Source organism: Fukomys damarensis, unplaced genomic scaffold (genome assembly GCF_012274545.1).
Source record: "Fukomys damarensis isolate Sample0158 unplaced genomic scaffold, DMR_v1.0_HiC HiC_scaffold_24, whole genome shotgun sequence".
NCBI lineage: Eukaryota > Metazoa > Chordata > Mammalia > Rodentia > Bathyergidae > Fukomys > Fukomys damarensis.
Window position 1 is genome coordinate 57,664,260 of NW_022900936.1, and position 25,024 is coordinate 57,689,283.

The 25,024-nt window shown below is 38.0% G+C and overlaps 1 protein-coding gene across 2 annotated transcripts in view; it reads left to right on the forward strand.

Annotated features, from left to right (window-relative positions):
* The window catches only part of Sidt1 (SID1 transmembrane family member 1), a 100,387-nt gene that overhangs the window by 28,690 nt on the left and 46,673 nt on the right, over window positions 1–25,024 (forward strand). For both annotated transcript variants that reach the window (XM_010630184.3, XM_019208331.2), the window contains exons 2-7: window positions 2,070–2,191; window positions 3,308–3,478; window positions 11,821–11,866; window positions 16,551–16,652; window positions 17,285–17,368; window positions 18,819–18,906. In XM_010630184.3, coding sequence (XP_010628486.2) covers window positions 3,417–3,478; window positions 11,821–11,866; window positions 16,551–16,652; window positions 17,285–17,368; window positions 18,819–18,906 — 382 coding nt within the window. In that variant the 5' untranslated portion in view covers window positions 2,070–2,191; window positions 3,308–3,416. The remainder of the gene's footprint in view (window positions 1–2,069; window positions 2,192–3,307; window positions 3,479–11,820; window positions 11,867–16,550; window positions 16,653–17,284; window positions 17,369–18,818; window positions 18,907–25,024) is intronic.

Here is a 25,024-nt window from a genome sequence, read left to right on the forward strand (position 1 = left end):
ATTTTATTAAATGGGGCAATAACATGTTTATGTGAAAAAGCAGAAGCCTGGGTGGGGGGTTTGGCTCAGTGGTTTCACCACCTGTCTCGCAAGTGCAAGGGCCCGAGTTCGATCCCCGGTACCAAAAAAAAGCAGAAGCCTGATCTCTTAGAGATCTAGATTGAATTATGCAGATTAAATGTCATGATCCTCAGTGTGTACTCTAAAACAATCCAGTGAAGGAGTCACTGTGACTCTTTTTAGCAGAGGAGTGACAGATGGAGGTGGCCTCTGAGAGGGTACAGCCCAGGGGATAGGAAGACTGAATAGGGGCTGTCATGAGGGTCACGGGGATGAAGGACTGAGCTACGAGAGTGCCTTTGGGGGTAGAAGGAGGGCCTGGGCACAAGCAGTGTGAAGGTCTTAGAAGCAGCAGAACTACTAATTGAAGAAGTCAAAGAAGTAGGAATCAAGGATCACTCGTTTCAGGTTTAAGGGAATGGCTGCATGGCGAGACTATTCATCAAGCAAGGAATTCAGGATAAATTAAAGCCAAGAGTGTAGGCAGTGACAGATTTCATTTCAGACGTGTTGGGTTTCAAGCGCCAGTGGAACAGCCAGCGCTTAGGGAAGGGATCTGCACTAGGGGTATGGTTTTGGCAATTCTAGGCTGCAGCACAATTTCCATGGCAACACGTAGAGTGTAGGCTCCCTCCACGAGCACGCACTTCTGATCAAATTAATAAATTTCTCTGCACTATGTTAACATAAGAAAAGCAGTGGCTTGATCAGGGATAATAATGTAAGATAACTAAGTGGCCACACATGATGCCCATCCTGTTCCGTGTCCACTCAGTCTCTACTTTGTGCGATACATTTGTGGGTTTTGTTGCAGGATTTTCTTTTTCTTAATATAGGGGCTTTTGCTGGGGATTTAGCTCAGTGGTTCTGCCGCCTGCCTTGCAGCAAGCACAAGGTCCTGAGTTCAATCCCTGGTGCTAAATAAATTAATAAATAAAATTAATATAGGGGCTTTCAAGAGGGAATAAATGAAAATTGCATGTGAGAGATCATTTTACTTTTTTTATTTTGCCTTTTCCCCCCTCTCAATCTCTCCCATATTGCCTATGGTATTATAAAACTTTGTAAAATGACCTACCTTTAAAATAGCATGATAGAGCCGGGCGTGGTGGCGCACGCCTGTAATCCCAGCATTTGGGAGGCTGAGGCAGGAGGATCACTGCAAATTTGAGACTGGCCTGGGCTACATAGTGAGTTCCAGGTCAGTCTCACTACATAGTGAGACCCTGTCTCAAAAAACCAAAGAACAAACAAACAAAAAACCAGCATGATAGGAGTAAATCCTTGGGTTGACATGTGTGTTCCAAAGGAGGCTTGGTGCCATAAATTGGTTTATTCCCTGGAGCAAGGCAGAGAAGAACCATCAGCCCCTGCAGTGTCTGTTCCTAGGAAGCACCATGATTTGGTGGCAGTAGGAATATGAGACCATCTGTTAGGCTTTAATAAAATGTGGCCATAAGATTTTGGTTTGAAACACAGAACAATTTATACAACCAAACTTAAAGTTTGCCCAGGAATTAAAGGTCTTGTAGGGTATTGGTGGGAAGATTGGTATTTAAAAAATATATTTGTATCTGTTATACTTATATTCAAACAGGAAAAGACCATCGATATCATTTTTTCCCCCATGCTTTGGGCTCACACCCAAGATCTTGTATTGCCTGCTCTTCAATTCAGCCTGCTATTAGAAGGCTCCTTACCCAAGGCCAACTGGGTCAGAATTTTAAACTCTTAAAATTTTGTTTCAGGCTTTTTAATTTTTCCCTGGTGATTTCAATGTACAATCAAGGCTGAAACCCACTTTGGTTACAATACAAATTAGGAAATACAACGAGAGCATTTGGGTTATTTATTGTGAAAAGCAAAAGTCAGAAATCAAAGTTTTCCTGAGCCTCAGATGGCAGCTATGTTGTGTGTGTGCATTTGTGTCTGTGTGTGTCTGTAAACGTGTATGTGTGTGTTTGTGTGTATGTGTGGTTTGCTTGACTTCTCTCTGCTCTGCCATGCAGGTGACTGCTGTGCGAGTGTATGTGAACAGTTCCTCTGAGAACCTTGACTATCCAGTCCTCGTTGTGGTTCGTCAACAGAAAGAGGTGCTGTCTTGGCAGGTTCCTCTGCTCTTCCAAGGGTTGTAAGTAACCTTTTCCTAAACAGATTTACTACATCCAGTTTTCTTGAGTGTCCTAGACCATCCAGGCCTGGTAATGCTTGCCTGTATTCCTAGAACTCTGGGAAGCTGATACAGGAAAAAATATAAGTACCAGCCCATTCTATGCCACTTAGCAACTTAGTGAGATGCTGCCTCAAAATAAAAAGTAAAAAGGGGCTGTGGACAGAGCTCAATGCACAGCCCTAGGTTCAATCCCTGGTACTGGGGAAAAAAGTCCTAAACCATAATTCCGTACTTGGTCTTTTTCCTTAGTGAAAGGAAAAATTAGACATGGGAATGTTGAGATATGCATGTGAAGTGCAGACAGTTCTCATGGTGCATCCCCCGACCTATTAACTTCTGCTCAATTTCCATTTTCTTTGAATTTCAGAATGTTTACCATTTTAAAATCTACCATAATGTTCAGTAGTTCATGGTTGGATAATGAATTATCCAACAGCCACTCAAGGGGCTGGGTCCTTAGTCAACCTAAGTAAGCAACACCTCCCCCATGAAAATCTTCACCGTGTGTGCATCTTAATTCGACAATGTTTACAGAGCACTAGTAAGGGGTAGATGTTGAGGATACAGCAGTATAAAAAAAGTCCCCACCCTCATTGAGTTTATATTTTCTCAGGAGAGAAGTATACAAGATACCATCACATTGACAAGAAAAGGCCCAGAAGGCATATAGAAATGGGCATCTACTATGATATTACATCATTTTTAAAGGTTTGGGATTTTAGGATTGAAATAGCTTTGCCTTGGACCCTGGGATTTCTTTACTCTCTATTTTAGCACAAGTTTGAAGGGGAGAAAAATGAATTACTACCTAGTTGTTTTATGAAGACATAAAGGAGTGTAGACACTGCTTGGTCAGCACAGAACACTCTTCATGTCCCTGTCATTATATCACACACCGTGATGCCAACAATACTAGTTCTAGAGTTACTATCAGTAGGCCCAGTCTGAAATTGAAAACACAAAGACTTAAAAGTAAATTTGGAGAGAAGTATAATGAGGTAGGCTTCTTCTCCTGCTTGCTCACACAGTCTCTTTCTTGTTCCTGCCAATGTCACCCTCCTTTGGCTGCTACAGACACCAAAGGAGCTACAGCTACCAGGAAGTCAGCCGCACTTTATGTCCTTCAAAAGCAACCAATGAAACAGGACCCCTGAAGCAACTGATATTTGTAGATGTGGCATCCATGGCACCACTTGGTGCCCACTACAAACTGCTGGTCACCAAGATCAAGCACTTCCAGCTCCGGTAAGCAGACTTTTCTGTTTGCTTGTCAGCTTTTCCTGTGTTTGTGGATGCTGTGGTCAGTTTCTGTCCCTACACCTTAGCACTCTGCAAGGACATTGCTCATTTAGCATAATACTTCAGCATCTTCTAAACTCGAAGGCCCAGGGAGGTCTTACTCTATGCAAAAGGCAGGCAGCAGGGAACTGGCTCAGAGGGAAAGAGCAGTGGGCTTCTGTGCCAGTGTATTTGGAGGAGTCTGTATGAGGGCCTAGTCCTGTCTGCAATCCAGGAAAGAATCACTAATGAGTCATACCTTTTTAGGACTAATCACTGCCACACTCCTAAAGGAAATTTTTGAATTCATTTTAAGGAAGCCTTTAAACTATTTTTCATATCTTTATGGCTTTCTTGTTCTCTCCTTCCAGTTTAAGAATGTGGATAGAAATGTGTCTTTGTCCTTCTCTGCAGTGACCAGGCTTATTTTTGTCCTTGTTTTTAAATATAAGGCAACCCCAATGGGAAAAAAAAATCAGTGTAAATCTCTGACATTCACCAAAGCAACCCCTTAAATGGAAAATAAACACAACTTATTAACTATAGGAAGTATAAATTAAAATCATAATAAAATTCAATTTCAACTACTAAAGTTTAGGAAGGGAGGTAGAGCAGAAGTTATAAAGATAGGTATGAAGAAAACAAGGAAAATCATAATTTTAAAATTCATATTTAAGAAGCCTACAACCTCGGGACACAAAGTTACACAAGTTTCTCCATATCTATACTCCTTATGCCAGTGTTTGCAAACCACACATGTCATTAGCTTTTCTTTTATGGCAAAAGATGTTAATGCATGAGTTATTTTTTCTAAACTAAAACCTCAGTATTAAGGTTTACTTGCAGTGTTGACACTTTGCACTGAATAAATGTATTTTGGGTTGCAGTTTGGGCATTAATCTCTTCAAGGTTTGGTGTTGCTGCTTAGGCTTATTTATGCTTCTTTTCTTCCAGGCCAATCACATCCAAAATCTTTGAAGATACTATAAGTCTGTAAATTAGCCTAGTTGATAACGTAAAGGGCAGAAACCCAAATAATGTTTTTTTGAAAAACAAATCACCCATCTTGAAAAAAAATACAGTAGCTTCAACCTGTGTTTTTCTCCTGTAAAATGAGCCATTATCTTTCCATTTGTGGGAATTTGTGTCATTGCTTTTCTCCCATAAACCAAGCACAAACTTTATATAGATTCACAAATTTCACAGATTTCCACTGCCAAAAACATAAACATTCCCAACTCCAGACTGTAACCTCCTCTCTCCCATTCTATTTTTCGAGTGTGTACTTTTAATATTCTGCTTAATAAATCCCTTAATGCCTCTTAAACAGACACACACAAAGTGCTATCCATACGTTGAAAAGCCCCACAAGGCAGTGCCAGTCCCAGCACTACTGTGATGTTCATTCAATGTGATTCTACACAATAACAATGAACAAACTATTGCTGTAATTAACAACGTGGATAAATCCCAAAATGTTGAGCAAAAGTAGCCATCTAAAAGGAATATGTGCTATTTAATTTTGTTTATATAATGTTTTTAATAAGGCGAAGCTATTCCAGAATATTAAGAGACAACACAGCGATATCTGTGAGTAGGAAATAAGAAGTACATTATTCTGTTTACCTCATGGAAGCTCACTCAGATAGATGTTTATGACTTCTGTGCTTTTCTATATGTTTGTTATATTTAAACAAGAAGTTAATTGAAAAAATCAGAATACTTAAAATAGTATGTCATACCTTCTCAATTTATTTTTCTGATCAGTATGTTCTGTTCTGTGATAAAGCCCTCTTTAAATTTCCTGAGACAGTTTATAAAGAGGTCTGTAGCCAGCAGAGTTGCTAACAGGAGTCAAATATTTATCTTGGTCTTCTCTACACCCTTTGACATGACAGACACCCATAGAAACAGATGGGTAAATGGCTGCATGAATGCTCAGAAAGATGGAGAAGTCACAGTGATTAGTTCCAAGTCTCACCATTTGATTCTGGTACTGAAAAAGGTCATGTGATAATTTTAAAAGTCATGAACACTTCCCTCCTTCCTCTCCCTTCAAAAAACAATCAAGTAAGGGTACAAGATCCCAGTAATGAATATTAACTTTACTGTGTACTTAAAAAGTACCAATAAATTCAATAAGACAAAAAAATTAAAAAAGCAATCAGAAACATATTCTCTAGTAGATAAGATCCACCCAGATCAACTAAATCAGTGTCTCTAGTGCAGAGATTTGAGTACTAGTATTTCTTAAATTCCGAGTGATTCTAATATTTAGTCAGAGTTGAATATCACCATCCTAAGGTGTAAACATGACTCTTCAGTTTAATTTATTATTTTAAAATACATTTATTGTATTAAACCACATGAGAATCAATGTTTATACATTTGATGGTGGTGGTACCATATTATTTGAACAGAGTTCAGTTTTAATTCCAGTGAAGCATTGCCTTTGCTAAATGGTCTCCATGTCTTTAACCTGTCACTGTCACCTGGTGCTAGTGTACTTGAATTGTAGGGCTGGTTTTTTAGGAGATAATTGGACCCTTTCAAGAAGAGAATTCTGTAAAACTGGAGTCATAACCTTACAACTCTGTGTAAGTGTTAATGAAGGATCTCTGTCCATGCTGGTGAAACTGCAAATCTATTCTGTCACATTGTTTTCTGTTTCCACCACTTCTAATATGACTTAGCTTCAGCAAACAGACACTGAAAGCATTTCAAAATAGAAATCGTGACTAGGGCTTTTAGGCAACCAAGCTAAGCTTCAGAAACAATGGTAGCTGAAATATATACATCTCTTCCTCCTTGCTCTGCTGCTCCTTGCTTTCCAACAACTGTACTGATGACCCAGAAGTCCAGAGGATAATGATCACAGAGCAGAGCTGAGGACTGTAAGAGCCAGGCTCAAGGTATTAAGAGAAGCACTGAAGAATTAACTCAAAATTCCTAATATTGCAATTCCTATCATATATTTTCAAGGGGCAGACTGGAATGTATATGGGACACGTTCTGGAACCCTTTTTTTGTTTTTCTAAAACTAAATGTTTTAAGAATCAAAGGACTTTGGGAAATCTAATCCACCTTTCTCATTTTCACAGATGAGCCATCTGATGCTCAGAAATGAGAAGTGATTCGTCCCATCTCTTACTGCTAGGAAAGGACAAAGTCAAAATAAACTCACATTCAGTTCCAAGCTCTTCTCACAATAATGATATATTTCTACTTTCTGTTTAAAACTGTCCACCCTATTTTTATACTTCCTTAAATAAGTTCCTCAATCCCACAGAACATTTATTTATTTAAATCCAGCTTTAAAAATAAAACAACTCTGCCTTAAAGTGGTACTCCTTGCCATCCACCTACCCACTCTCCATACACATGTACAGCTCTGTCACTACTCATTTCCAGGAACTCTGTTCAGTGTGGCAAGAAGGTGTAGTTTCAAGCAGGGAACAGCAGGGGCTGTCAGAGCAGGGACATCTGATCATGGTGTGGGGGAAGCATAGAAGGGGTGTTCAGAAATTTATAGTTGTTTACATTATGATAGAGAATGGATTTGGACAAGCCTGGATGCACAGAAGGTAGAAGGCTGATGCAATGGTCAAAATAAAATAAAGTGAGAAAATGATATGAATAATTTAGAAAGTGAAATTGACAAGTTCAGCAAATGTGAAAGGAAGGAAATTAGGAGAACCAAGAATGACACTGTAGCTTATAAGGTGGTGGTATCACTAAGAAAAAGTGAGAATTCTGAGGAGGGGAAGAAGAGGTGATAATATCACTTTTGGACATATTGAATTTGGAGTACAGAAGTCTAGCAAAATGCCAGTGAAATGATAAAAAATGAACTCTGAGCTACTGCATACATAGAAATTCTGCAGAAAGGCTGCTCCACTAGTACCTAGGTACAGTTACAGGAGATAGGGCTGGAGAAGCAGGCTATACTCAATCTTCATCTGTATGATACTGGATGCTGGACCAGGGAGTTGGGACTCTACCTTCCAGGTTATGGGAGCCACTAAAGAATTTTACACGTCACAATAAAAAGAATAGATCATATTTTTAGAAGTGACTTTAGTGAGCGTGGAAGATGGTATTGGGGGAGAGGAAAGAGCAGAGGCATTCAGGCAAATAAAAGGTTATTTGAATGGAGAAAAAATTTTAAATGATTACAGCCATTATGAAAGCAACAAAGTTGTAAGGAAGAGTCATTCTACATGAGAATAATTCACAAATTCAACAAATAATGTGGCAGAATAAGAATGATAGTCCTGTGATAGTATGTGCAGCCTTGCAAGTAGTGATCTTAAGACTTTTTATTTTTATTTTTTTATTAGAGAAAATATGCAATGAGATAGCTCAGGTACCTTCCTATGAAAAGTAGATTTTTTTTTTTTTGTATCAGGGATTGAACTCGGGTCCTTGCACTTGCAAGGCAGGCCACTGAACCCCTGAGCTAAATCCCCAGCCTGAAAAGTAGATTTTTTGAAGAAACAGATAGTTGTTCATCTTACTAGGTAATCATCCCTTGGTATTTTAGGGAAGGTTACAGTAAAGATCTGTATTACTTCTTCTTTTTTTCTTATTGATGCTATCTTAGGCAAAAATGGTGCCTTGGGTGGTGGCAAAACCATCCAGGTTCCTTTGATACTGATGGAATGAGAAAGACATGGAAATCAATCATATGTGGAAAGTGGTTGAAAGGGAGGAGTCTGCAATGATGCTAGAAGTCTGGTGAGGATTATTGTACAAAAAGACATAATGGGTCAGGATCAGGAAGCGATGATACATTCCATTGTGAGTATGTGGAGTTTGAGGGGTTTGAGGGACAGTCAAGTGCAGAAGCCCAGTGGAGGGTCTCTCTTCTGTCCCTGGAGCAGAGGAGATGGACTTCAGCTGGACTTAGAGACTTAAGAGTCATCTACATTTCTGTAGTATCTATGGCAAATGAATCTATATGCACTGATGCATGTATGTGGCTAAAGAAGATGTGAAAATAGAGAAGATTCTCATTTAAGGGATGATTTGTGAAACAAGCCATCAGAAGAAGCTGAGTAGGAACAGCCAGGTGTGTTGGGGAAAACTCAGAAGAAACAAACGTATAGCAAGAGGAAGAAAGTGTTTCAAAAAGAAGTGATTGCCAGGCTGGGGGTTTAGCTCAGCGGCACCGTGCCTGCCTCACAAGCACAAGGTTCTGAGTTTGATCTCCAGTACTGAAAAAAAAAAAGTGATTGTCAAATGTCAAATGTCACAGATAGGTAAAGATAATTGTGGATTAAGCCACTGAATTTAGCAATTAGAAGGTGCTGTGGTTTGAATGTTTGTAAACTCCAAATTGATGTGTCCAAATCCTAAAACCCAAGGCAATGGTGTTAGCTTGTAAGGTTTTTGGGAGGTGAAGAGGTCACAAGGGTGGAGCCCTCACAAACGGCATGAATGTTCCTTTCAAAGAGACCCTTCACACTTTTCACTACAAAAATACACAGCAAGAAGCCTTAAGGACAACGGCTTCACCTGACACTAACCTGTGAGCACCTTGATCTTGGATTTCCCATTGCCCAGAGTTGTGAAAAGTAAATTTCTGTCCTTTAAAAGCACCCAGGGGGGCTGGATGTTTGCCTCAGTGGTAGAGCACTTGCCTAGTATGTGCAAGGCCCTTATGCAATTTCCAGCACTGCAAAAGCAAAGAAAAATATAAGCAGCAGCTGACAATATTTTATAAATGACAGAGTACAGAGGCAGATTAAATTCATAAGAGAGCTGGATATTTGTAGGAGCAAAGTCCCAGAGAAGGGTAGAAATGATGGAATTTAGCACATTAGTACAGAGTTCATACTCAGAGCAGGGGCGGGGGAAGGGCATAGGATTAGAGAGGATGAGAGGGCTGTGGGAAGGGTTAGGACGCTGAAGGGAGCCGCTGACAGATGGCAGTCAGGGGATGACAGGGAATGCTGTTCTACAGTCCATAGTCCAAAGGAATAACAGAGCCCCATTTCCTTCAATAAATAAAGTGGGACAAGCACGGTGCTCTGTGACCAGAGCTTGGTGGTAAAAGATGACTGAGATGCGTGGCCGTCACAGTCCCCCTGGGAGCTCAGCTCAACACTGCTGAACTTTTTCTGCCCCTGCTTCTCCTTCCCCTCATCCTTTCTTCCCATCTGTCTTTCCCTCTTTTATAAATGCTTCTTCTCTTCCTTGCTACAGCCTCTCTGCCTCTTGCTCTCATCTCCCTTATCTCACCCCTCTCTTGACTCCATGTTTCTTTTTCCTTCTCCCTCTTTTATAAATTGTCAAAACAAGGAAAATTGGACTTTAGTCTCTTACATTTACTGAGCACATATTTGTTTCCTGTATTTAAATTTTAAAGCAAATTAAAAAGCAATGCTTCTTTCTCGGAAACTAGAAGTACCTACCTATATGTTTCATTTACTTATTCTGCTGGTAATAACCCTTGATAAGATAAGCACCCTCCGCCTCTGTTAGGGACTGTGCGAGAAGCCGCAGATCAGTTCATCCCAACGGACACAATGCTTATGTTCCATATGTGGGTGACTCCATGACAAAGAGATGTTTTAGCCCTAAAGTCAAAAATATATATTCAAAATGTGTATGCATCATATTAGCAAATAAAATATAATGAACAAGAAAAACCCAAAAAGTGTACATTAATACCCATCAAGTCAGCATTACAGATGAAATTCAGTGATGGGGGAGGGTCATTAAAAAATCAAGTTTATGGCCAAAGTACACAAGTTGCTTCAGGAAATCCCATACTGTCAGGCTGCTAGCCAAGAAAATCATGTCCTCTTTGTTCCACTGACCCGGCAACAAGAGTATGGCCCTTGTAGCAGCAGGTGACACAACGTTCCCCTGAGTGCTGAAAGAGTACTACCAGGCCACCCACAGCATGGTGGGTTCTGATTCTGGCCAAGAACTCTCTGGAGCACACACACAACTGGGTTCAGCATTGACTTTGGATTCTTTAGGTGACCTAAAGACAGAAGTTTTCACTTACGCATTAGCCTAACAAATCCTCCAGATGGATGATGATTTCTGTTGAAAATGGATGTATAAAAATGGCATCCATTTCTGGGAACTAAATTCTGAGCCCATTTCAATGACAGCCTAAATTGTGACCATTACCTTTGTAAACAGTGCTCACGTTTCATGACTTATAAGTAACACCTCTAATTAGCTATGTCTTGCTTACATGTCTTAATATATCCTTTCTCGAGGCATTTTTAATTTTTGAAACTAATTATTTATTACAAAAGAAACATTGCAAGTAGAAAGTCTCTGGAGAGCACCAGAGGAAGAGGATGGAGAGGGATCTCAGAAGTTCCGGTTCATACTCCCTAAAAAGCTTGGAGGGGTACACGCTGGACAGAGGGATGCCACTCTTGAGGGAAGATGCTTCAGCAGCTGGGGGAATTGTGAGACAGGAGCCCTGTGTGAGTGATCATCTGTAAGGCTAATAGTGTGGCAAGAGCCAGAAAGAGCAAAAGGCCAAGGGCAGCTCTTACAAAGCTACAGAGAAGTTTGTCCTTGTCTCAGACTGTTTCGTCAACGTTCATTCCAGACAGCACTCAGTTCTCCAAGTTCCTGCTTCCTAACCTTTATGCCTGGATCACTGTTGTCTTAAATATCTAATACAGTTATTCACAGTAAATTACAAGTTTGAGAACAAATAACTCCATTATATTTTTTTGGTGGTGTTTGTTTTAAAAGTGAGCCTTACAAGGCCCTGCGCAAACTAGAGAGGGAAAAACCTTGTAGTGGGTGTGGCAGGCAATTGGCTAAATCCTTACGGGCAGAAAGAGCCTATTTCTATCCATAGGGACTGTCCTGTAGTGATTATCTATTCACTATGCTTTCTTTAAATGATCTTTTGAGACATGACTCAAAATTATTTATCCAAAACGACCCTCAAACTTGCATTTTCTTTTTTCTTTCACTTCTAATACCTGAACACCCTGTACTTGACTGTGAAATCTTAAGACAATTCAAAGGCAAAGTGTCCATAAAAGAAAGCAAAGTACTCACTCATGTGGGAATGACTTCATGAATATTTGAAGGTATAAAAACAATCTTTTCCCAAATTGGTCATTGTAGAGAGTTGACACTGCTGAGACCCCCATAGAGTTTTATCAATTTGATAGGATCAAACTCCCTTCACAAAGGGTAAATAAATCCGTCCTCCTTGCATCTACTTTAAGATGTCTTTCTTGTAAATAAATTTTGACTTGCTAACATATGCTTTTATAATCATATTTTCCCCTTTCCCTTCTCCTGTTTACATTTCGCAGGACAAATGTTGCCTTTCATTTTACTGCCAGCCCCTCTCAACCTCAGGTAAGTGGAGAGTTCCAGGAGTCATCAAGAGCCCTTGTATTGATGTTACCCACAGAAACCATGGATCAAGGAGAGTCAGCATGTGGTGTTGTCCTTGACCTTTTCCATTTTGAGATGTATTTGTACTCTGAATTGTTATTTGTGCCACTGGGATTTTGAACACATTTAATTTTATTGCTTTAATTGGCATGAAATGAGAGACATGATATTGGCTCTCTAGCATTCTTTGGTTCAGTTTTCATTGAGCACATCATGGCCCACTATGTCCCAAATACAGTGTGGAACTCTGTTAGGTGCTAGGGACACAACTTCTGTCAGTACAGGCCTGATAGGATGGAGTGGGGACAGGAATTAGAAGGTGGGTGTCAAACAGATACACAAATAATTGACCTAAAAATACAGTTAAAATAAGATAGATTTTAATTGCTACAATGTTATTGATGGGTTAAGTTAGTTTCTCCTGTTTTAAAGAAAGAACAGGAATGCTAACAAGCATTAGGAGAATTAGCTATTTTTTATGTGCTCTTCATTAAATCATATTCATAATCAGAAAACATACTTAACAATAAATGTTGATTACTTCAGGATATTTCTCTGGAGACATTACAGTTAGTTTTATTTTTTCTTTCATTGCTTCTCAAAGAAGGCTCTCTACAATAGCAAGTTTAAAACAGGTTTTTTCATTCATTAAGTTTACTGGTACATTTTAGGTATACAATATGATGGCATTCATCATTGGGAATTTGTACCTTTACATGATGTGTCTTGGTTAGTACTTTTTCCCCATTCCCCTGCCGTCCCTTCAACCCCTCCCCCCCTCCCTATTTACAGAGACTTTGTTTCCAGCTTTTCCTTTTATTGTATTTATTCATTTCTCTTCTTTCCTTTCCCTTATCCCTTCATGGTCCCCTTCGCCCTTGGACCTTTTTTTCCTATTTCACATTATCAATTATGTATTTTGGTCCTCATTTACACTTTTGGTTTCTCACACTAGGGAAACTATTTGGTATTTAGTCTTCGGTATTTACACATGTGTGTCCTATTTATTTCGCTTGAGTATGGCCTCCATGTGCATCCATTTAGCTATAAAGATCTCTAGTCTCTCCCTCTTCATGGTACTCCATTTTATTTAAAAACACACACACGCACACTTTATTTATCTAGTCACTAGGTGATGGGCAATTAGGCTGTTTCCAAGCTTTAGCTATTACAAACTGTGTCTCTATAAACATGGGTGCACATATATCACTGTGGTATGATTCTTTTCATTCTTTTGGGAAGATGCTGGGCAGGAGAACAGTTGAGTCACATGGAACCTTTAATCCTAGTTTTCTGAGGTTACTCCATACTGATTTCCACAGTGGTTACACCAGTCTGCACTCCCACCAACAGTGGAGAAGGCTTCCTTTTCCCTCACAACTTCACCAGCATTTGTTATTGGTTGATTTCTTGATTGCAGCCATTTTTTCTGGAGTGAGGTGGAATCTAATTTACATCTCCTGAATAACCAGTGATGCTGAATGTTTTTTCATATGTTTATGTGCTGTTTCTACTTCTTTGTCTGGGAAATACCTGTTCATTTCAGATGCCTATGGGGGTGGGGGGAATAGGGTCTTTAAAATCAGGGTAGGGAGTCTGATTTTTTTTAAGTTCTTCATATATTCTAGACAGTAGACTTTTGTCTTAGGAACAGCTGGTAAAAATTTTTTCCCACATTGTGGATTGTCTCTTCACCCTGTTGGTGGTTTCTCCTGCTGTGCAGAAGCTTTTTAATAAGATGAGATCCCAGTTGTTGAGTTTTTGTGCAAGTTCCTGTGCTGCTGAGATTTTGTTCATGAAGCCTTTTCCTACACCAATGTCTTCATGAATTCTACCTAACCTCTCTTCCACCTGGTTTAGTGTTTCTGTTTTAATATCTAGATTTTTTATTCATTAAGTTTATTGGTACATTTTAGATATACAAATGATGACATTCATCCTTGGGAATATGAACCTTTACATGGTATGTCTTAGTTCTTATTTTTACCCATCACCCTGTCCTACATTCAACCCCTCCACCCCTCCCTATTTACAAAGACTTTGTTTCTGTTTTTTTCCTTTTCTCATATTTATTCCTTTCCCTTCTTTCTTTTTCACTACCCCTCTCACTCCCCTCCCGCTTCCCCTTTGGACCTTTTCTTCCTATTTCACATTATCTATTATACATTTTGATCCTTATTCATACTTTCAGTTTCTCACACCAGATAAACTATTTGGTTTAACATTTAGATCTTTGATCCATTTTGATTTCAGTTTAGTAAGAGATATAGGTCTACTTTTAATCTTTGGCAAGTTGAAACCAATTTTTCCAGCACCATTTATTAAAGAGGCTATCTTTGGCTCCTTTGTTGAAGATGAGGAGGCTGAGTGTGTCTGGAGTTGTTTCTGTGTCTTCTAATCTGCTCCACTGATCCTCAGGTCTGTTTCTTTGCCAATACCATGCTGTTTTTATGACAGTAGCTTTGTAGTAATGTAAGAATGCAATGGTCCTGGGCCAGGGATTTAGTTCAGTGGTGCTGCTGCCTGCCCCAAAAGTACAAGGTCCTGAGTTCAATCCCTGATAGGAAAGAAAAAAAAAAAAAGAATGCAATGGTCCCTTTCAATGAAGTATCTGCAGACCATATATACTGCCACCCAGTGCAGAAGGGGGTGGCAGGTCAGAATCTGTTTCCCTTAACATGTATTAATCACTTAAATCAATTAATATTTAGAAAGCATTGGCTGTTAGGTGCAATGGGAGATACCTAGAGAAAGAGAAAATAACTTGTACTCTAAAGCGATAACAGACTATTGTCCTGCATAGAGCTGTAATAGATATATAGTGTGTGTTTCATGCACCATGCCATATAATAGAAGTGCTGGTAGTCTGGAAATTAGTAACAATTACATGTTATGGTCTCTGTTTATTATGAAAATTATTTAAATATTAAAGCATAAATAACCTCCAAACTGGAATGCAATACCCAAACTAGAATGAAATAAAATTAGAGCAAACTAAGAAGTAAAACACAGAGTCTTTGATAGTTACAAAGTCTTACTCACTCTTAACTGTTCCTACTTTGGCCTATACATTACATCCTTTTTGATTATGGGAAAGCTATTTTTTTCCTATAAACTTGCCTGTAAGTGCACATTCTCAGATAACCTATATCAATCATGTCTGCCTCTACTCCTGAGGATAGAAGCAGGTTGCCGCACTGACTGGTTTCAGAGAAAGTAAAGAGGGCTCCCAGGGTGATTTTTGGCCTGAACTCCAGTCATTGCTTTGGATTGTTTTTTGCTTCTTTCTGTAAAAGTGGATTAATAAGTAATATGTTTAAAGAAAATATTGATTTGGGATTTGTGGTAATTTATAGAAAATCAAAGTTAATCACATTTGGCCTATTGATAAGGATTGTGTCAGCTGCTTGCAGCAAGCCATTTACTATCGTATTTATCATCATTGCTATTAGTAGTCATAGTAATGTTCTTGAATATGGTCCCCCTGAGAACCAGCAACACCCCTTGGAAATTCTAGACTCCTCACCTCTTGAAGAGCCCTATATTATAAGCAATTGAACCAAGCTCTAATATGAAGCAGGTTCTTAGAGCTGTTGCCATCTGTTACAAGGCAGGAATAAATTTCTAAGCAGCAGCTCGAGATGATTTTTTCCCACCAAAAACCTTTAGATTATTGAAAAAATATTCTATTTTTATTAACCTAGTTCACAAAACAGGATTAATAAAGTGGATGTTAGAATAAAAACTTGAATTTTAATGTTTGCCTTCTTTAAAAGTGACAGATTTATGAAAGTCCTAGGATAGGAGACTGGTGTTGGTTGGTTTTCTCAAAAATCTTAATTATAAGTTTGACATCACATCTTGGCCAGTTATCATTACTGAGCATAATTTCCCTTTCCTCATCATTACTAACATGTTCAAAGTTTAAGAGTTAGCACATTTTGCCAGTGGATTAATAATCTAGCTAGGTAAATATTACAATAATCTCTTTCTATAAGAAATTTTTTTTCAATTCTGGTGATATTTCAAAAGTAACTTTAAAGATTTTTCAACCTGCCCCAAACTGTAAATATATTTCAGGAGCTGGCTGCAATCTAAATATCTTCTTAATATATTCCAACCAGGAAATAGATTCTCTAGCCAAAGGTCTAGGGCAAGGACTGGTCTAGTCCTAATTATTGTCTGTGGAAAGGCGGTTAAAATTCTTGAAGAACAAGCCTTTCTGCTTTTTCAAGGTAGAGCTTCAAATTTCACAATCACCACACAGCAATAATCTGGTCTCATTTTACATCCCATGTGTCCCTAACTCAAAGCGGGGAAGAAGACTTCTTTAGCAAGAAATGGAATGAAATATTGTAAAGTTTCCCTTTAAAAGACATGGTCATACCATAAAGTGAAATGGCTGCTTTGTCTTACTCTGTCTTCCTAATTTCTAGCACAGACTACTAGGGCAGAGCAGTTAATTGCCTAATATGTATGAGATGAATGACTGACTGAAATAACCAAAATTCAGTGAGATTTGTATCTGCACTTCTCACCTAACAGTAGAAAAAGCAATCCTATTCATGTGAAAATGGTTTGAGTTTATAATGTCAAACATTTCTTATAATTAAAAAAATTATGTCTTTCTTTTTCTTATTCTCAGTTTTTTCTATACAAATTTCCCAAAGATGTGGACTCAGTCGTCATTAAAGTGGTGTCTGAAATGGCTTATCCATGCTCCGTTGTCTCAGTCCAGAACATCATGGTAAGTCCTGATATTGTCAACCTTCTAATAAGGAGTAGTGTATTATCCCAGAGTAAATGAAAGGGAGGCGTGTCATCCTTTGTACCATGTGTCTCTCCCAAAGCTGCTAAATAATAATAGTATCTTGTGCATCTGAGTGGGTAGTTCATGTTTGCAGAATGTCTTAGACAAAGAATAGTTGACCTCTTACCAAAATAAAGAAAAGAAGGAAGTAAGCAAGGGAAGAAGGGAAGGAGAGAAGATAGATCATGAGAAAGAAAACCAAGCTATGGATTCCACAAGAAAAATAGAAACCTACTGTTTGTTCTGCTTTAAAACTTCTATTACAACACTAGGTTCTTTATGTCTTGCCAGGTGTTAACAACAAATGGGAAGGATGTTATACACTTAATGACCATCTTTTCATAGTTCTCTTCAATATAGAGTGACTTTGACTTTAGAGGACAAGGTACCAAGTTCTAGGAGGACTATTTCATGAATGTTCTGGGTAGAGGGGACTTTCCATGGTTTCTGGTTTAGTAAGGACTCCCTTGCTCTGTGTTGCACAGATCTAGGTAGACAGGCCCAGACAGAGATTGCATGTGATGTGACATTAGTAATGCTTTCCTTTTTCTCCCTCATGCATGCTGCAGTGCCCAGTGTATGATCTTGACCACAATGTGGAATTTAATGGTGTCTATCAGTCCATGACCAAGAAAGCTGCCATCACACTGCAGGTAAGACATGGATTCTGTGGTCACTATTGTCAATGACAATGCCAAAAGAGATGGGCATCTACTATGTACCTTGTTTCCATTGTGATGGTTAAAAATTAAGATTTCTGTGCCTGAAATCAAAGCTTGGGTGATGGACAACAATACTGTTCTGCCAGGTACTCTTTTCCCCATGGGGAGTCTTGGAAATACATGATACAGCAGGACATCTATTTGACAGTTTCCTTAGAGATATATGAGCAGAAAATTCCAGCCTACTCAGTAGAGGGTACCATGGTAGGGTGAAATTTATGAGATCTACTTAAAGCAGTTAAATGTATCTAATAATTTTTACCAGTCACAGTTAACAAAAGATGGCTTCAACTCTGGACAGATCAACAGGTTCAAACTGATATCGATCATATTTGGTAATTAAATAGCAAAAATCTACCTACAATATCTTAGCATATTTTCACAGACTCTATTCTTTGGGGTGGTACTTTAGAAACGTGACTTTATCTGTACTCTATGATAAGCTGATATTACTGATTGAATAACAAGCAAAAATTGAAGAGAAATTAATTATAATCTCAACCTAAATCACACCTAATGAAAACTTCTAGCAGTCAAACCAATTTCAAGGATCTCAGATTTGATGTCCCAAATGCTTTTGTTTTTAGTATTTATTTTTTCCTTCACATCTTAGCATTATGAAGTTCCAAATAAAAAAGGAGAGAGAAATAACTGTAATAGGGAACTTTAGATTTTACATCACACAGGGCATTATGTTAATGAAGGGCAAAGCATATCAGCGCAGTTCTATTTCAGCAATAAATTGTTACTTCTCTTTGGGTCCATGTTTCAGTTGTGGACCATTTTATCAGTAGGCTGAACATACCAGAAATTTGTGGACAATTTTTTTTGAAGTCAGGATTGTAAACCTATAATGTCCCTTAGTGGCTATTTTGTCAACTATGCTTCATTCCTGGACAAAGAAACTGGGATACAGATATATTTTCAAAAAATCAAAGCCGGGACCATGATTCAGGTCCTTGGCCTCCCTAACTGCATTATTTATTCAACTGCTGACTACATTACTTTCAGGAAAGTTATTTATAATTATATTTTTAAAATAAAAACAAAACAGTACATAAGTATTAATTATTAAATATAGGCTGTTGACATTATTGTTTATATGATGCCTGGTACAGTTCTAAGCACTCCTGGGAGGACAAAATAGATTTAACTCATAATGGTGTGTTTGTTTACTTTAATTTCTTGGATGTAACAATTATTGTGGACAAGCTAGAATAGATTATGAGTATGTGAAGTTCTTTTCTAAGGTGTTAGGAGGCAAGGGTAAGCTCTGCATTGCTTCTTTTTCCTTTCTATTTATCCCCAACCCCTTCGACTTTGTTTCTTCTGCTGCTGTCTTTCTTACCTGCATATCATGAGGTTGTTATATCTCACACAGAAGAAGGATTTTCCTGGAGAGCAGTTCTTCGTGGTGTTTGTGATAAAACCTGAAGACTATGCCTGTGGAGGATCTTTCTTCGTCCAGGGTAAGAGACAAGTAGGGATACATGAAAGGGAAGCCAAATGCTCTTCTCTAGTTCAGAGTAAGTGAGCGTCCATCAGCAGGAATGTAACAGAGCAGTCTGAAAGACACTTAAAAGAATGAAAAGTCGAAAATAATAGATCTAAAGGTATTCTTCATACTACAAAGTGGTAGTACAGTTCAACTGTTTTGAAGTCTTATACTTCCTCCTACTACAAAAAGTAAATTCACACAATCTGCTTTTCACTCAACAAATGCTTGCTCCCTAGAAGTAAAGATCTGTCTCACACAGTGGGTCAAGGTCCATTTTCTTTTTTTTTTTTTTTTAGGAAGAAATAGGTTTAATATAAAATGATCACTTAAGTCACATGCATCATGATATTCATATATATATATATGTATATATATATATATACTTTCTTTTATAAAAGATAAGATAACATCTTAGCAAGCAATATCATCTACACATCTATAGAACAAGAAAAGTACAGGTATTGCAAGTAAGTTTTAATATAATTCCAAGTAATATACTATTGATGAAATAGAACATAGATGAAGCTTCTTCACTGGGTTTCATTATAATTTCTTAGCTAAGCACAAGCAGCCTCTGATGGCCAATTTCTCCCCTCATTCCCCCTCCTGTCTTGGGAAACATCAATGCTATCCCTAGCCTCTTCGTCCAGGAGGACTCCAAACCCCCCCATTGTACCACCAGAAGTCGGAAAATGTAGAGGTGACTTGTACAGTGATCTACAAGAGAAGGGGAAGAAAAGGGGAAAGTCACAAAAATTTGGAAATAAGGAAAGCTCTGAGTACAGAACTAGAAGACAGTGGGCTATTAAAAAAAAAGTCAAAACAATCTAAAGGAATTGAAGTACAGGACAGTGCCAGCTAAGATGCTAAAAATATAGCTCCCATGGTGCACGAGTTGTTGTCATACTGTTTTAAAATGTCGTATGTTAAAGACTCATTCTGAAGATCCTTTCTTAAAACAGAAAACTTAATGTCATTTTCTCTGCTACCTTCATTCATATTTTAGCAGGAAAAAAAATGCTTTTCTCTTAAAATCAAGCCAAGTGATATCACCCGAGCCTCAGAATTTCTGATCAAAAGAAAGATTGGAAAATTTGAAGCACAGAGCTTCTGGGGTGGGTGGAGGGAGATATGCCTTTTATATAGTGTTTCACCAGAAAGTTTAGATGGTAATAAGGTAACTGGGAAATAATCCACATTAAGAACTGAACCTTCCTAATCATGCCAAGAAAAGGAAAGATTTCTGCTTTTATCTCTTACAATGATTGGTTCACTAAAGAAAGCGAAGAGCTTAGTATGATAACAACAGTTAACTACACTATGGTTTAAATAAGCCTTTATGAGCTTCCCTAAGAATCTAATCATTTTGTATTGGGTTCCAAGCCACTATTTACAAGTGATCTTTGGGGGCCTGGATGCTTTTCAACTTTTTAAATTAAAACATCTAAGACAGGACAAATGTTCATGCATATGAAAATCTTTATAGCCTGGAAAAAAGAAATCCAAAACATGTCAAAACGTCCTTTTAAAAAAATCGTTGTTTATATTTTTACTATTAAATACATTTAGTATACTGAATAGTATGTATTAGCACTTTACTTTGTTCAAGACACATAAGTTAAATGAAAATTCTTGCTACTTTGTGGTTGATTAAAGTCAACAGATTTCATGGAGACCCATTATATTTTTTTTTCTATCAGTAGGCTCAGTTGGGAGTTTTATTTTTATATTTTATTTTTGAGGGGGTACGGGGGATCAAACTTGGGACCTTGCGCTTTCAAGGCAAGTGTGGTGCCACTGAGCTGAAACCCCAACCCTTCAATTGGGAGTTTTAAAAAAAGCCCAACATGGATTTCTTTCATATTGTGCTTATTTATGAAGCATAAAAGTGCAAGCATAAGTACAAGAAAATCTGCAGTTTTTCCTAATCTGGATAACAAGAATCATACTAGCAGTACTAGAAAGTATTTCACTCAAAAGGAAAACACTGGTCACCAATCTAAGTACTCTCTCTGAAGAATGATTTCCTTTATAAGCTAAGCTCTATCAGTATTAACGCATCCAATAACATCTAGAAGCTCGTGGATTGGGAATCCTTTTGTGAATGAGCAGGTCCAGGAGTAACCTAGTCTTGGTAAGTGAGCCTAGATGCTAATAGGTTGAACTTCAGCAAAACTTGACACTACAGTAGAAACTCAAATTTCAATTGTGTGTGTGTCTTTGTATCTAAGTGTGTGTGAGGTAAGGCCTTTTTGAGTGAAGGAAATAGCCCAAAAAGTGTAATTCTACATGTATTTATTTCCATCACTGCATATTAATTATGAAAGTTGAGGGCAGCTCATTGCTCTTCCCGAGAAGGCCCTATCAATCTGCATTATCAGTCTTCTTTGGGTAAAATAGAACAAATTTTCTGGCCATTCTAGTAGTTCATCACTTTTCCTACCCAAATGTACCTAACTTTGGGCAGGTGTTTGGTAGAGACAAATGTGGAAGTAGTAAGAAAATTAATGCAAACACATTAAAAACTCCATTAGGTGCAATGACAGTTTGGCTGTGACTCATGTCAGAATCAACCATGGTTTTTCTTTAGAATATTTACAGATTCTTATTTAAGGTGATTTAAAAACATAAACACTCAAATAAATGTTCACTGGTCTGCGTGTTTTTAAAAGATAATTGCTTGAAAGTAGAAAATGAAAGAATCACTTTATAAATCAAATGTCTTTAGACTATCTCAGGAGAGACCATTTCACTTTCTACAAAAACAGCTAACTGCTGAAACTGTACAATAAAAGGATTTAATAAACTGCATAATCATTTTTAACAATGAGCACAATGAGTATGTGAAATGTGGACTCCTGAGAGCACTGGAAGGTTCTACTCAAAACCCCTACTTCTGTGGGCTAAGAATATAGCTCAGTAGTAGAATGCTTGCGTAGAATTCAAGAGGCCATGGGCTCAATCCACTGCACCACAAAAACAAAACCTATTTCCATACAAAGTATTAAAAAGTCATGATCTGACGGTAGGAGAAGGCTCATGCAAGCAGTGCATTAGCACTCAACAAGAGTTCAAAAGAAAAAAAAACAAAAAACTAGGTCCTCACACATTTATAAAATTATTTATCTCGAGCAAAAATTACAATGTGAGCACAATAGGATCTTCACGTATATACTGAAGACCATGAGTGCCAGAGTCAGTCCAAAATACTACATCATAAGCTGTTTCAACGGGTAACATTTGCACACAAAGAAATAACTAGTGTTGGAGTTTATATATCATTTAATCTTCTAAAATAGTGATGCTATATACATACAACTACTGAAAATATGCTCACCTCTAACTAGTCAAATGTAAATGGAGAAAACATTTATTTGTACCATAGGAAATTGCTGTTTTGTAAATAGAGATTAAAATGTTGTACTTAAAAATGTTTTATTCAATTAAATTTACATCAGCATTTTTCTAAGATATTAAATATTTAATTTTCATAAAATTAATTTGTTATAGGATATCAATTATTAAAATCCTCCAGTCATTGCTTCTCACTTGGGAAGTGTGTTGTCTTTCTCTCTATGTCTCTCTCTCTCTTTCTCTGAGACAGGGTCTCTCTATGTAGTTCAAGCTGCTGCCTTGAACTCAATATGTAGTCCCAGCTGGCCTCAGCCTTGCAGCTATTCTCCTGCCTCAGCCTCCAGAGTGCTGAGATTACAGGCCTGTGCCCACCCCTCTGCGGTGTAATTTCTTAGAAAAGCTCCAAAGGATGAAAAAGCTGGTAGTCCGTTCTCTAAAGGTCCAGCGGCTATGAGGGATGTGACAGAATTTCACAGTGCAGGCTTTGTTTGAGTGGCTTGTGATACATGAGGTGAAGTATGGGTTTGCATTTACTAAGCAAAGGATGTTGGTGAGTGAAAACATACATACGCAATTTAAATTTCTTACCAACATGCTGCTGCTGTCATTGCTTCCCCCAGGTTTGCACTGTAGGAATTATCTCCTTAACAGATCATCATAGCCTTCAGAACTTTTGGCCACAGTGATTGCAGTGGTGCCTAATTAGAGAGCTTCACCAACATCTCTCCACTGTATAGCTTGCTGTGGACTGTCAGACAGTATCTTTCTTTTTGTTTATTTGGCCACAGGTTATAATCTGCTCTAAAAATGAGGCTTTGCTGTTTTGAGTCTTATTGAGCACACTTCTGTTGGTGCTCTCCAGTAGTGTAGTCCATTTTCAAGCATTCACCGGTAATAGGAGAAACTCTGAAGCCTGCAGCAAGGCCTTGAAAGTTAGCTTTCACTTTGGCTATCAATCGGCCTTTGTGTAAAATGGGATTTTGATCTTCTCTGGAGTTCACTTCAGAAATTCAGATCCACAGTCCAAGATTTTTCACACTACTATTGAGTAATTCTTTTGTTAGCAGAGCCTTCTGAGACTTTCCTCATTTTCAATGTGTACCAATTATAAATCATATGAATGAAAGTGTTCACAATTCTTCTAGTTATTTCTCTGGAAAACAGTAACAACTCAATAAAGAAAGATTAAGAGTATAATGTTATCATAATTCTTAATAGTACAACTAGAAACATGCTTTATCTCAACTTTACTTATTGTAGTCAATTTTCAACTGATCTAATATTAACAATCTCATGTGGTACAATCCACAAATTAATAAGCAAGTACTTACTGAAAATCTACTATATGCTATGATTTATCTCTATCTCATATCTATGTAGATATTCTGGAAGGATTAACCTGAAAGTATGAAAATCACTAATTTCAAACACCCTAGTTGAGGAGAAATCTGGTATTACACTGTATTATTATTTTTTAACCTGTTGAAATGTATGTTATCCCCCATGTTATAGACACAGGTATTATGTTTGGAAAACATATTAAATGCATTTGTGAAAAACTTTTTGAACTAAATATTTGATGTGCTATGGCCAAAGGTCAGTCCTTAAATATAAAATTTTAAATGATTCTAACTTTTAAAAGTTAACACTGTGCCGTAATTGTTATGTATTATTCTGAAGCTTCAAGAGGCTTTGTTTAGGATAAATAACTACTAAGATTTATTTTTAAATGTTTCTAAAGTACCCCCACAACATTATTCTCATTTATGATAGCAAACAAAGATGATACAAAATCTGAACTTGTAATGAGGTGGAATATTAATAAAAAACTAAAAAATAAAAATGTTTTTGTGAGCTGGGGATTTAGCTGAGTGGTTCCGCTGACTGCCTGGTGAGCACAAAGTCCCAAGTTCAATCCCTGGCACAAACAAACAAATAAATGAAATGTTTTTGTGTTATTTCTAAAAATAATGTAAAATACTAAAATTCTGTCAACAAACCTCTGTAATACACAGGCAGAAAAATGCCACTTGGGTTAATGCCTATGATCAAGCATCACTGCCCACAGCATCAGCTGGACGTCCCTGACAGCCATGCAGGTGTCACAGCCCCATACTGAGGACTCCTCTGCAGTCAGGAGGCCACAAGCTATCACCATCATTCCTGGCAGATCCAACAGAGCCACATCTGACAAGAGGCCTCACATAAGATGGCATCCTGGTCATCATTCATTTCATTTTTACAGATCCCGGGAGGGCACACTGGGTTGGAGATTGAGTGGCCAAGGCAGCTCAGGTGGAGAGAGGATTATTGCTTTTCTCAGTGGGGTATGTCAGCCCCACCTCTGGGTTGTGTGGCTTATCTGCGTCCCTTTAGCATAGCTGTTATTTGTAGCTTCTGCACTCCTTGAACAGCTGTTCTTTTGATTTACTTCATTGTTTCAATTAGCATTTTTAAATTCAATATACTCTGGTTCACTGTGTCATCCATATTTAAGTAAGGTGGATTAGCAGATTAATTTTGATTAGCATTTTGGGTTATTCCTTGACTAAAGTCTTGTTTTGGAGTTGGGGCTTTTGCTTGACCAAAAGTCTTTGGGGTGGGATGAAAGAATGTTAAGATTCTAATGGAGAAGCAAAGTTGGAATTATTTTCAGGAACATAATTCAGGGTTAGATACTTGGCTAGCATTCTGTGGAGGAATCTGACTGAAGTTTTCAGTAGGCTTTTGCCTAA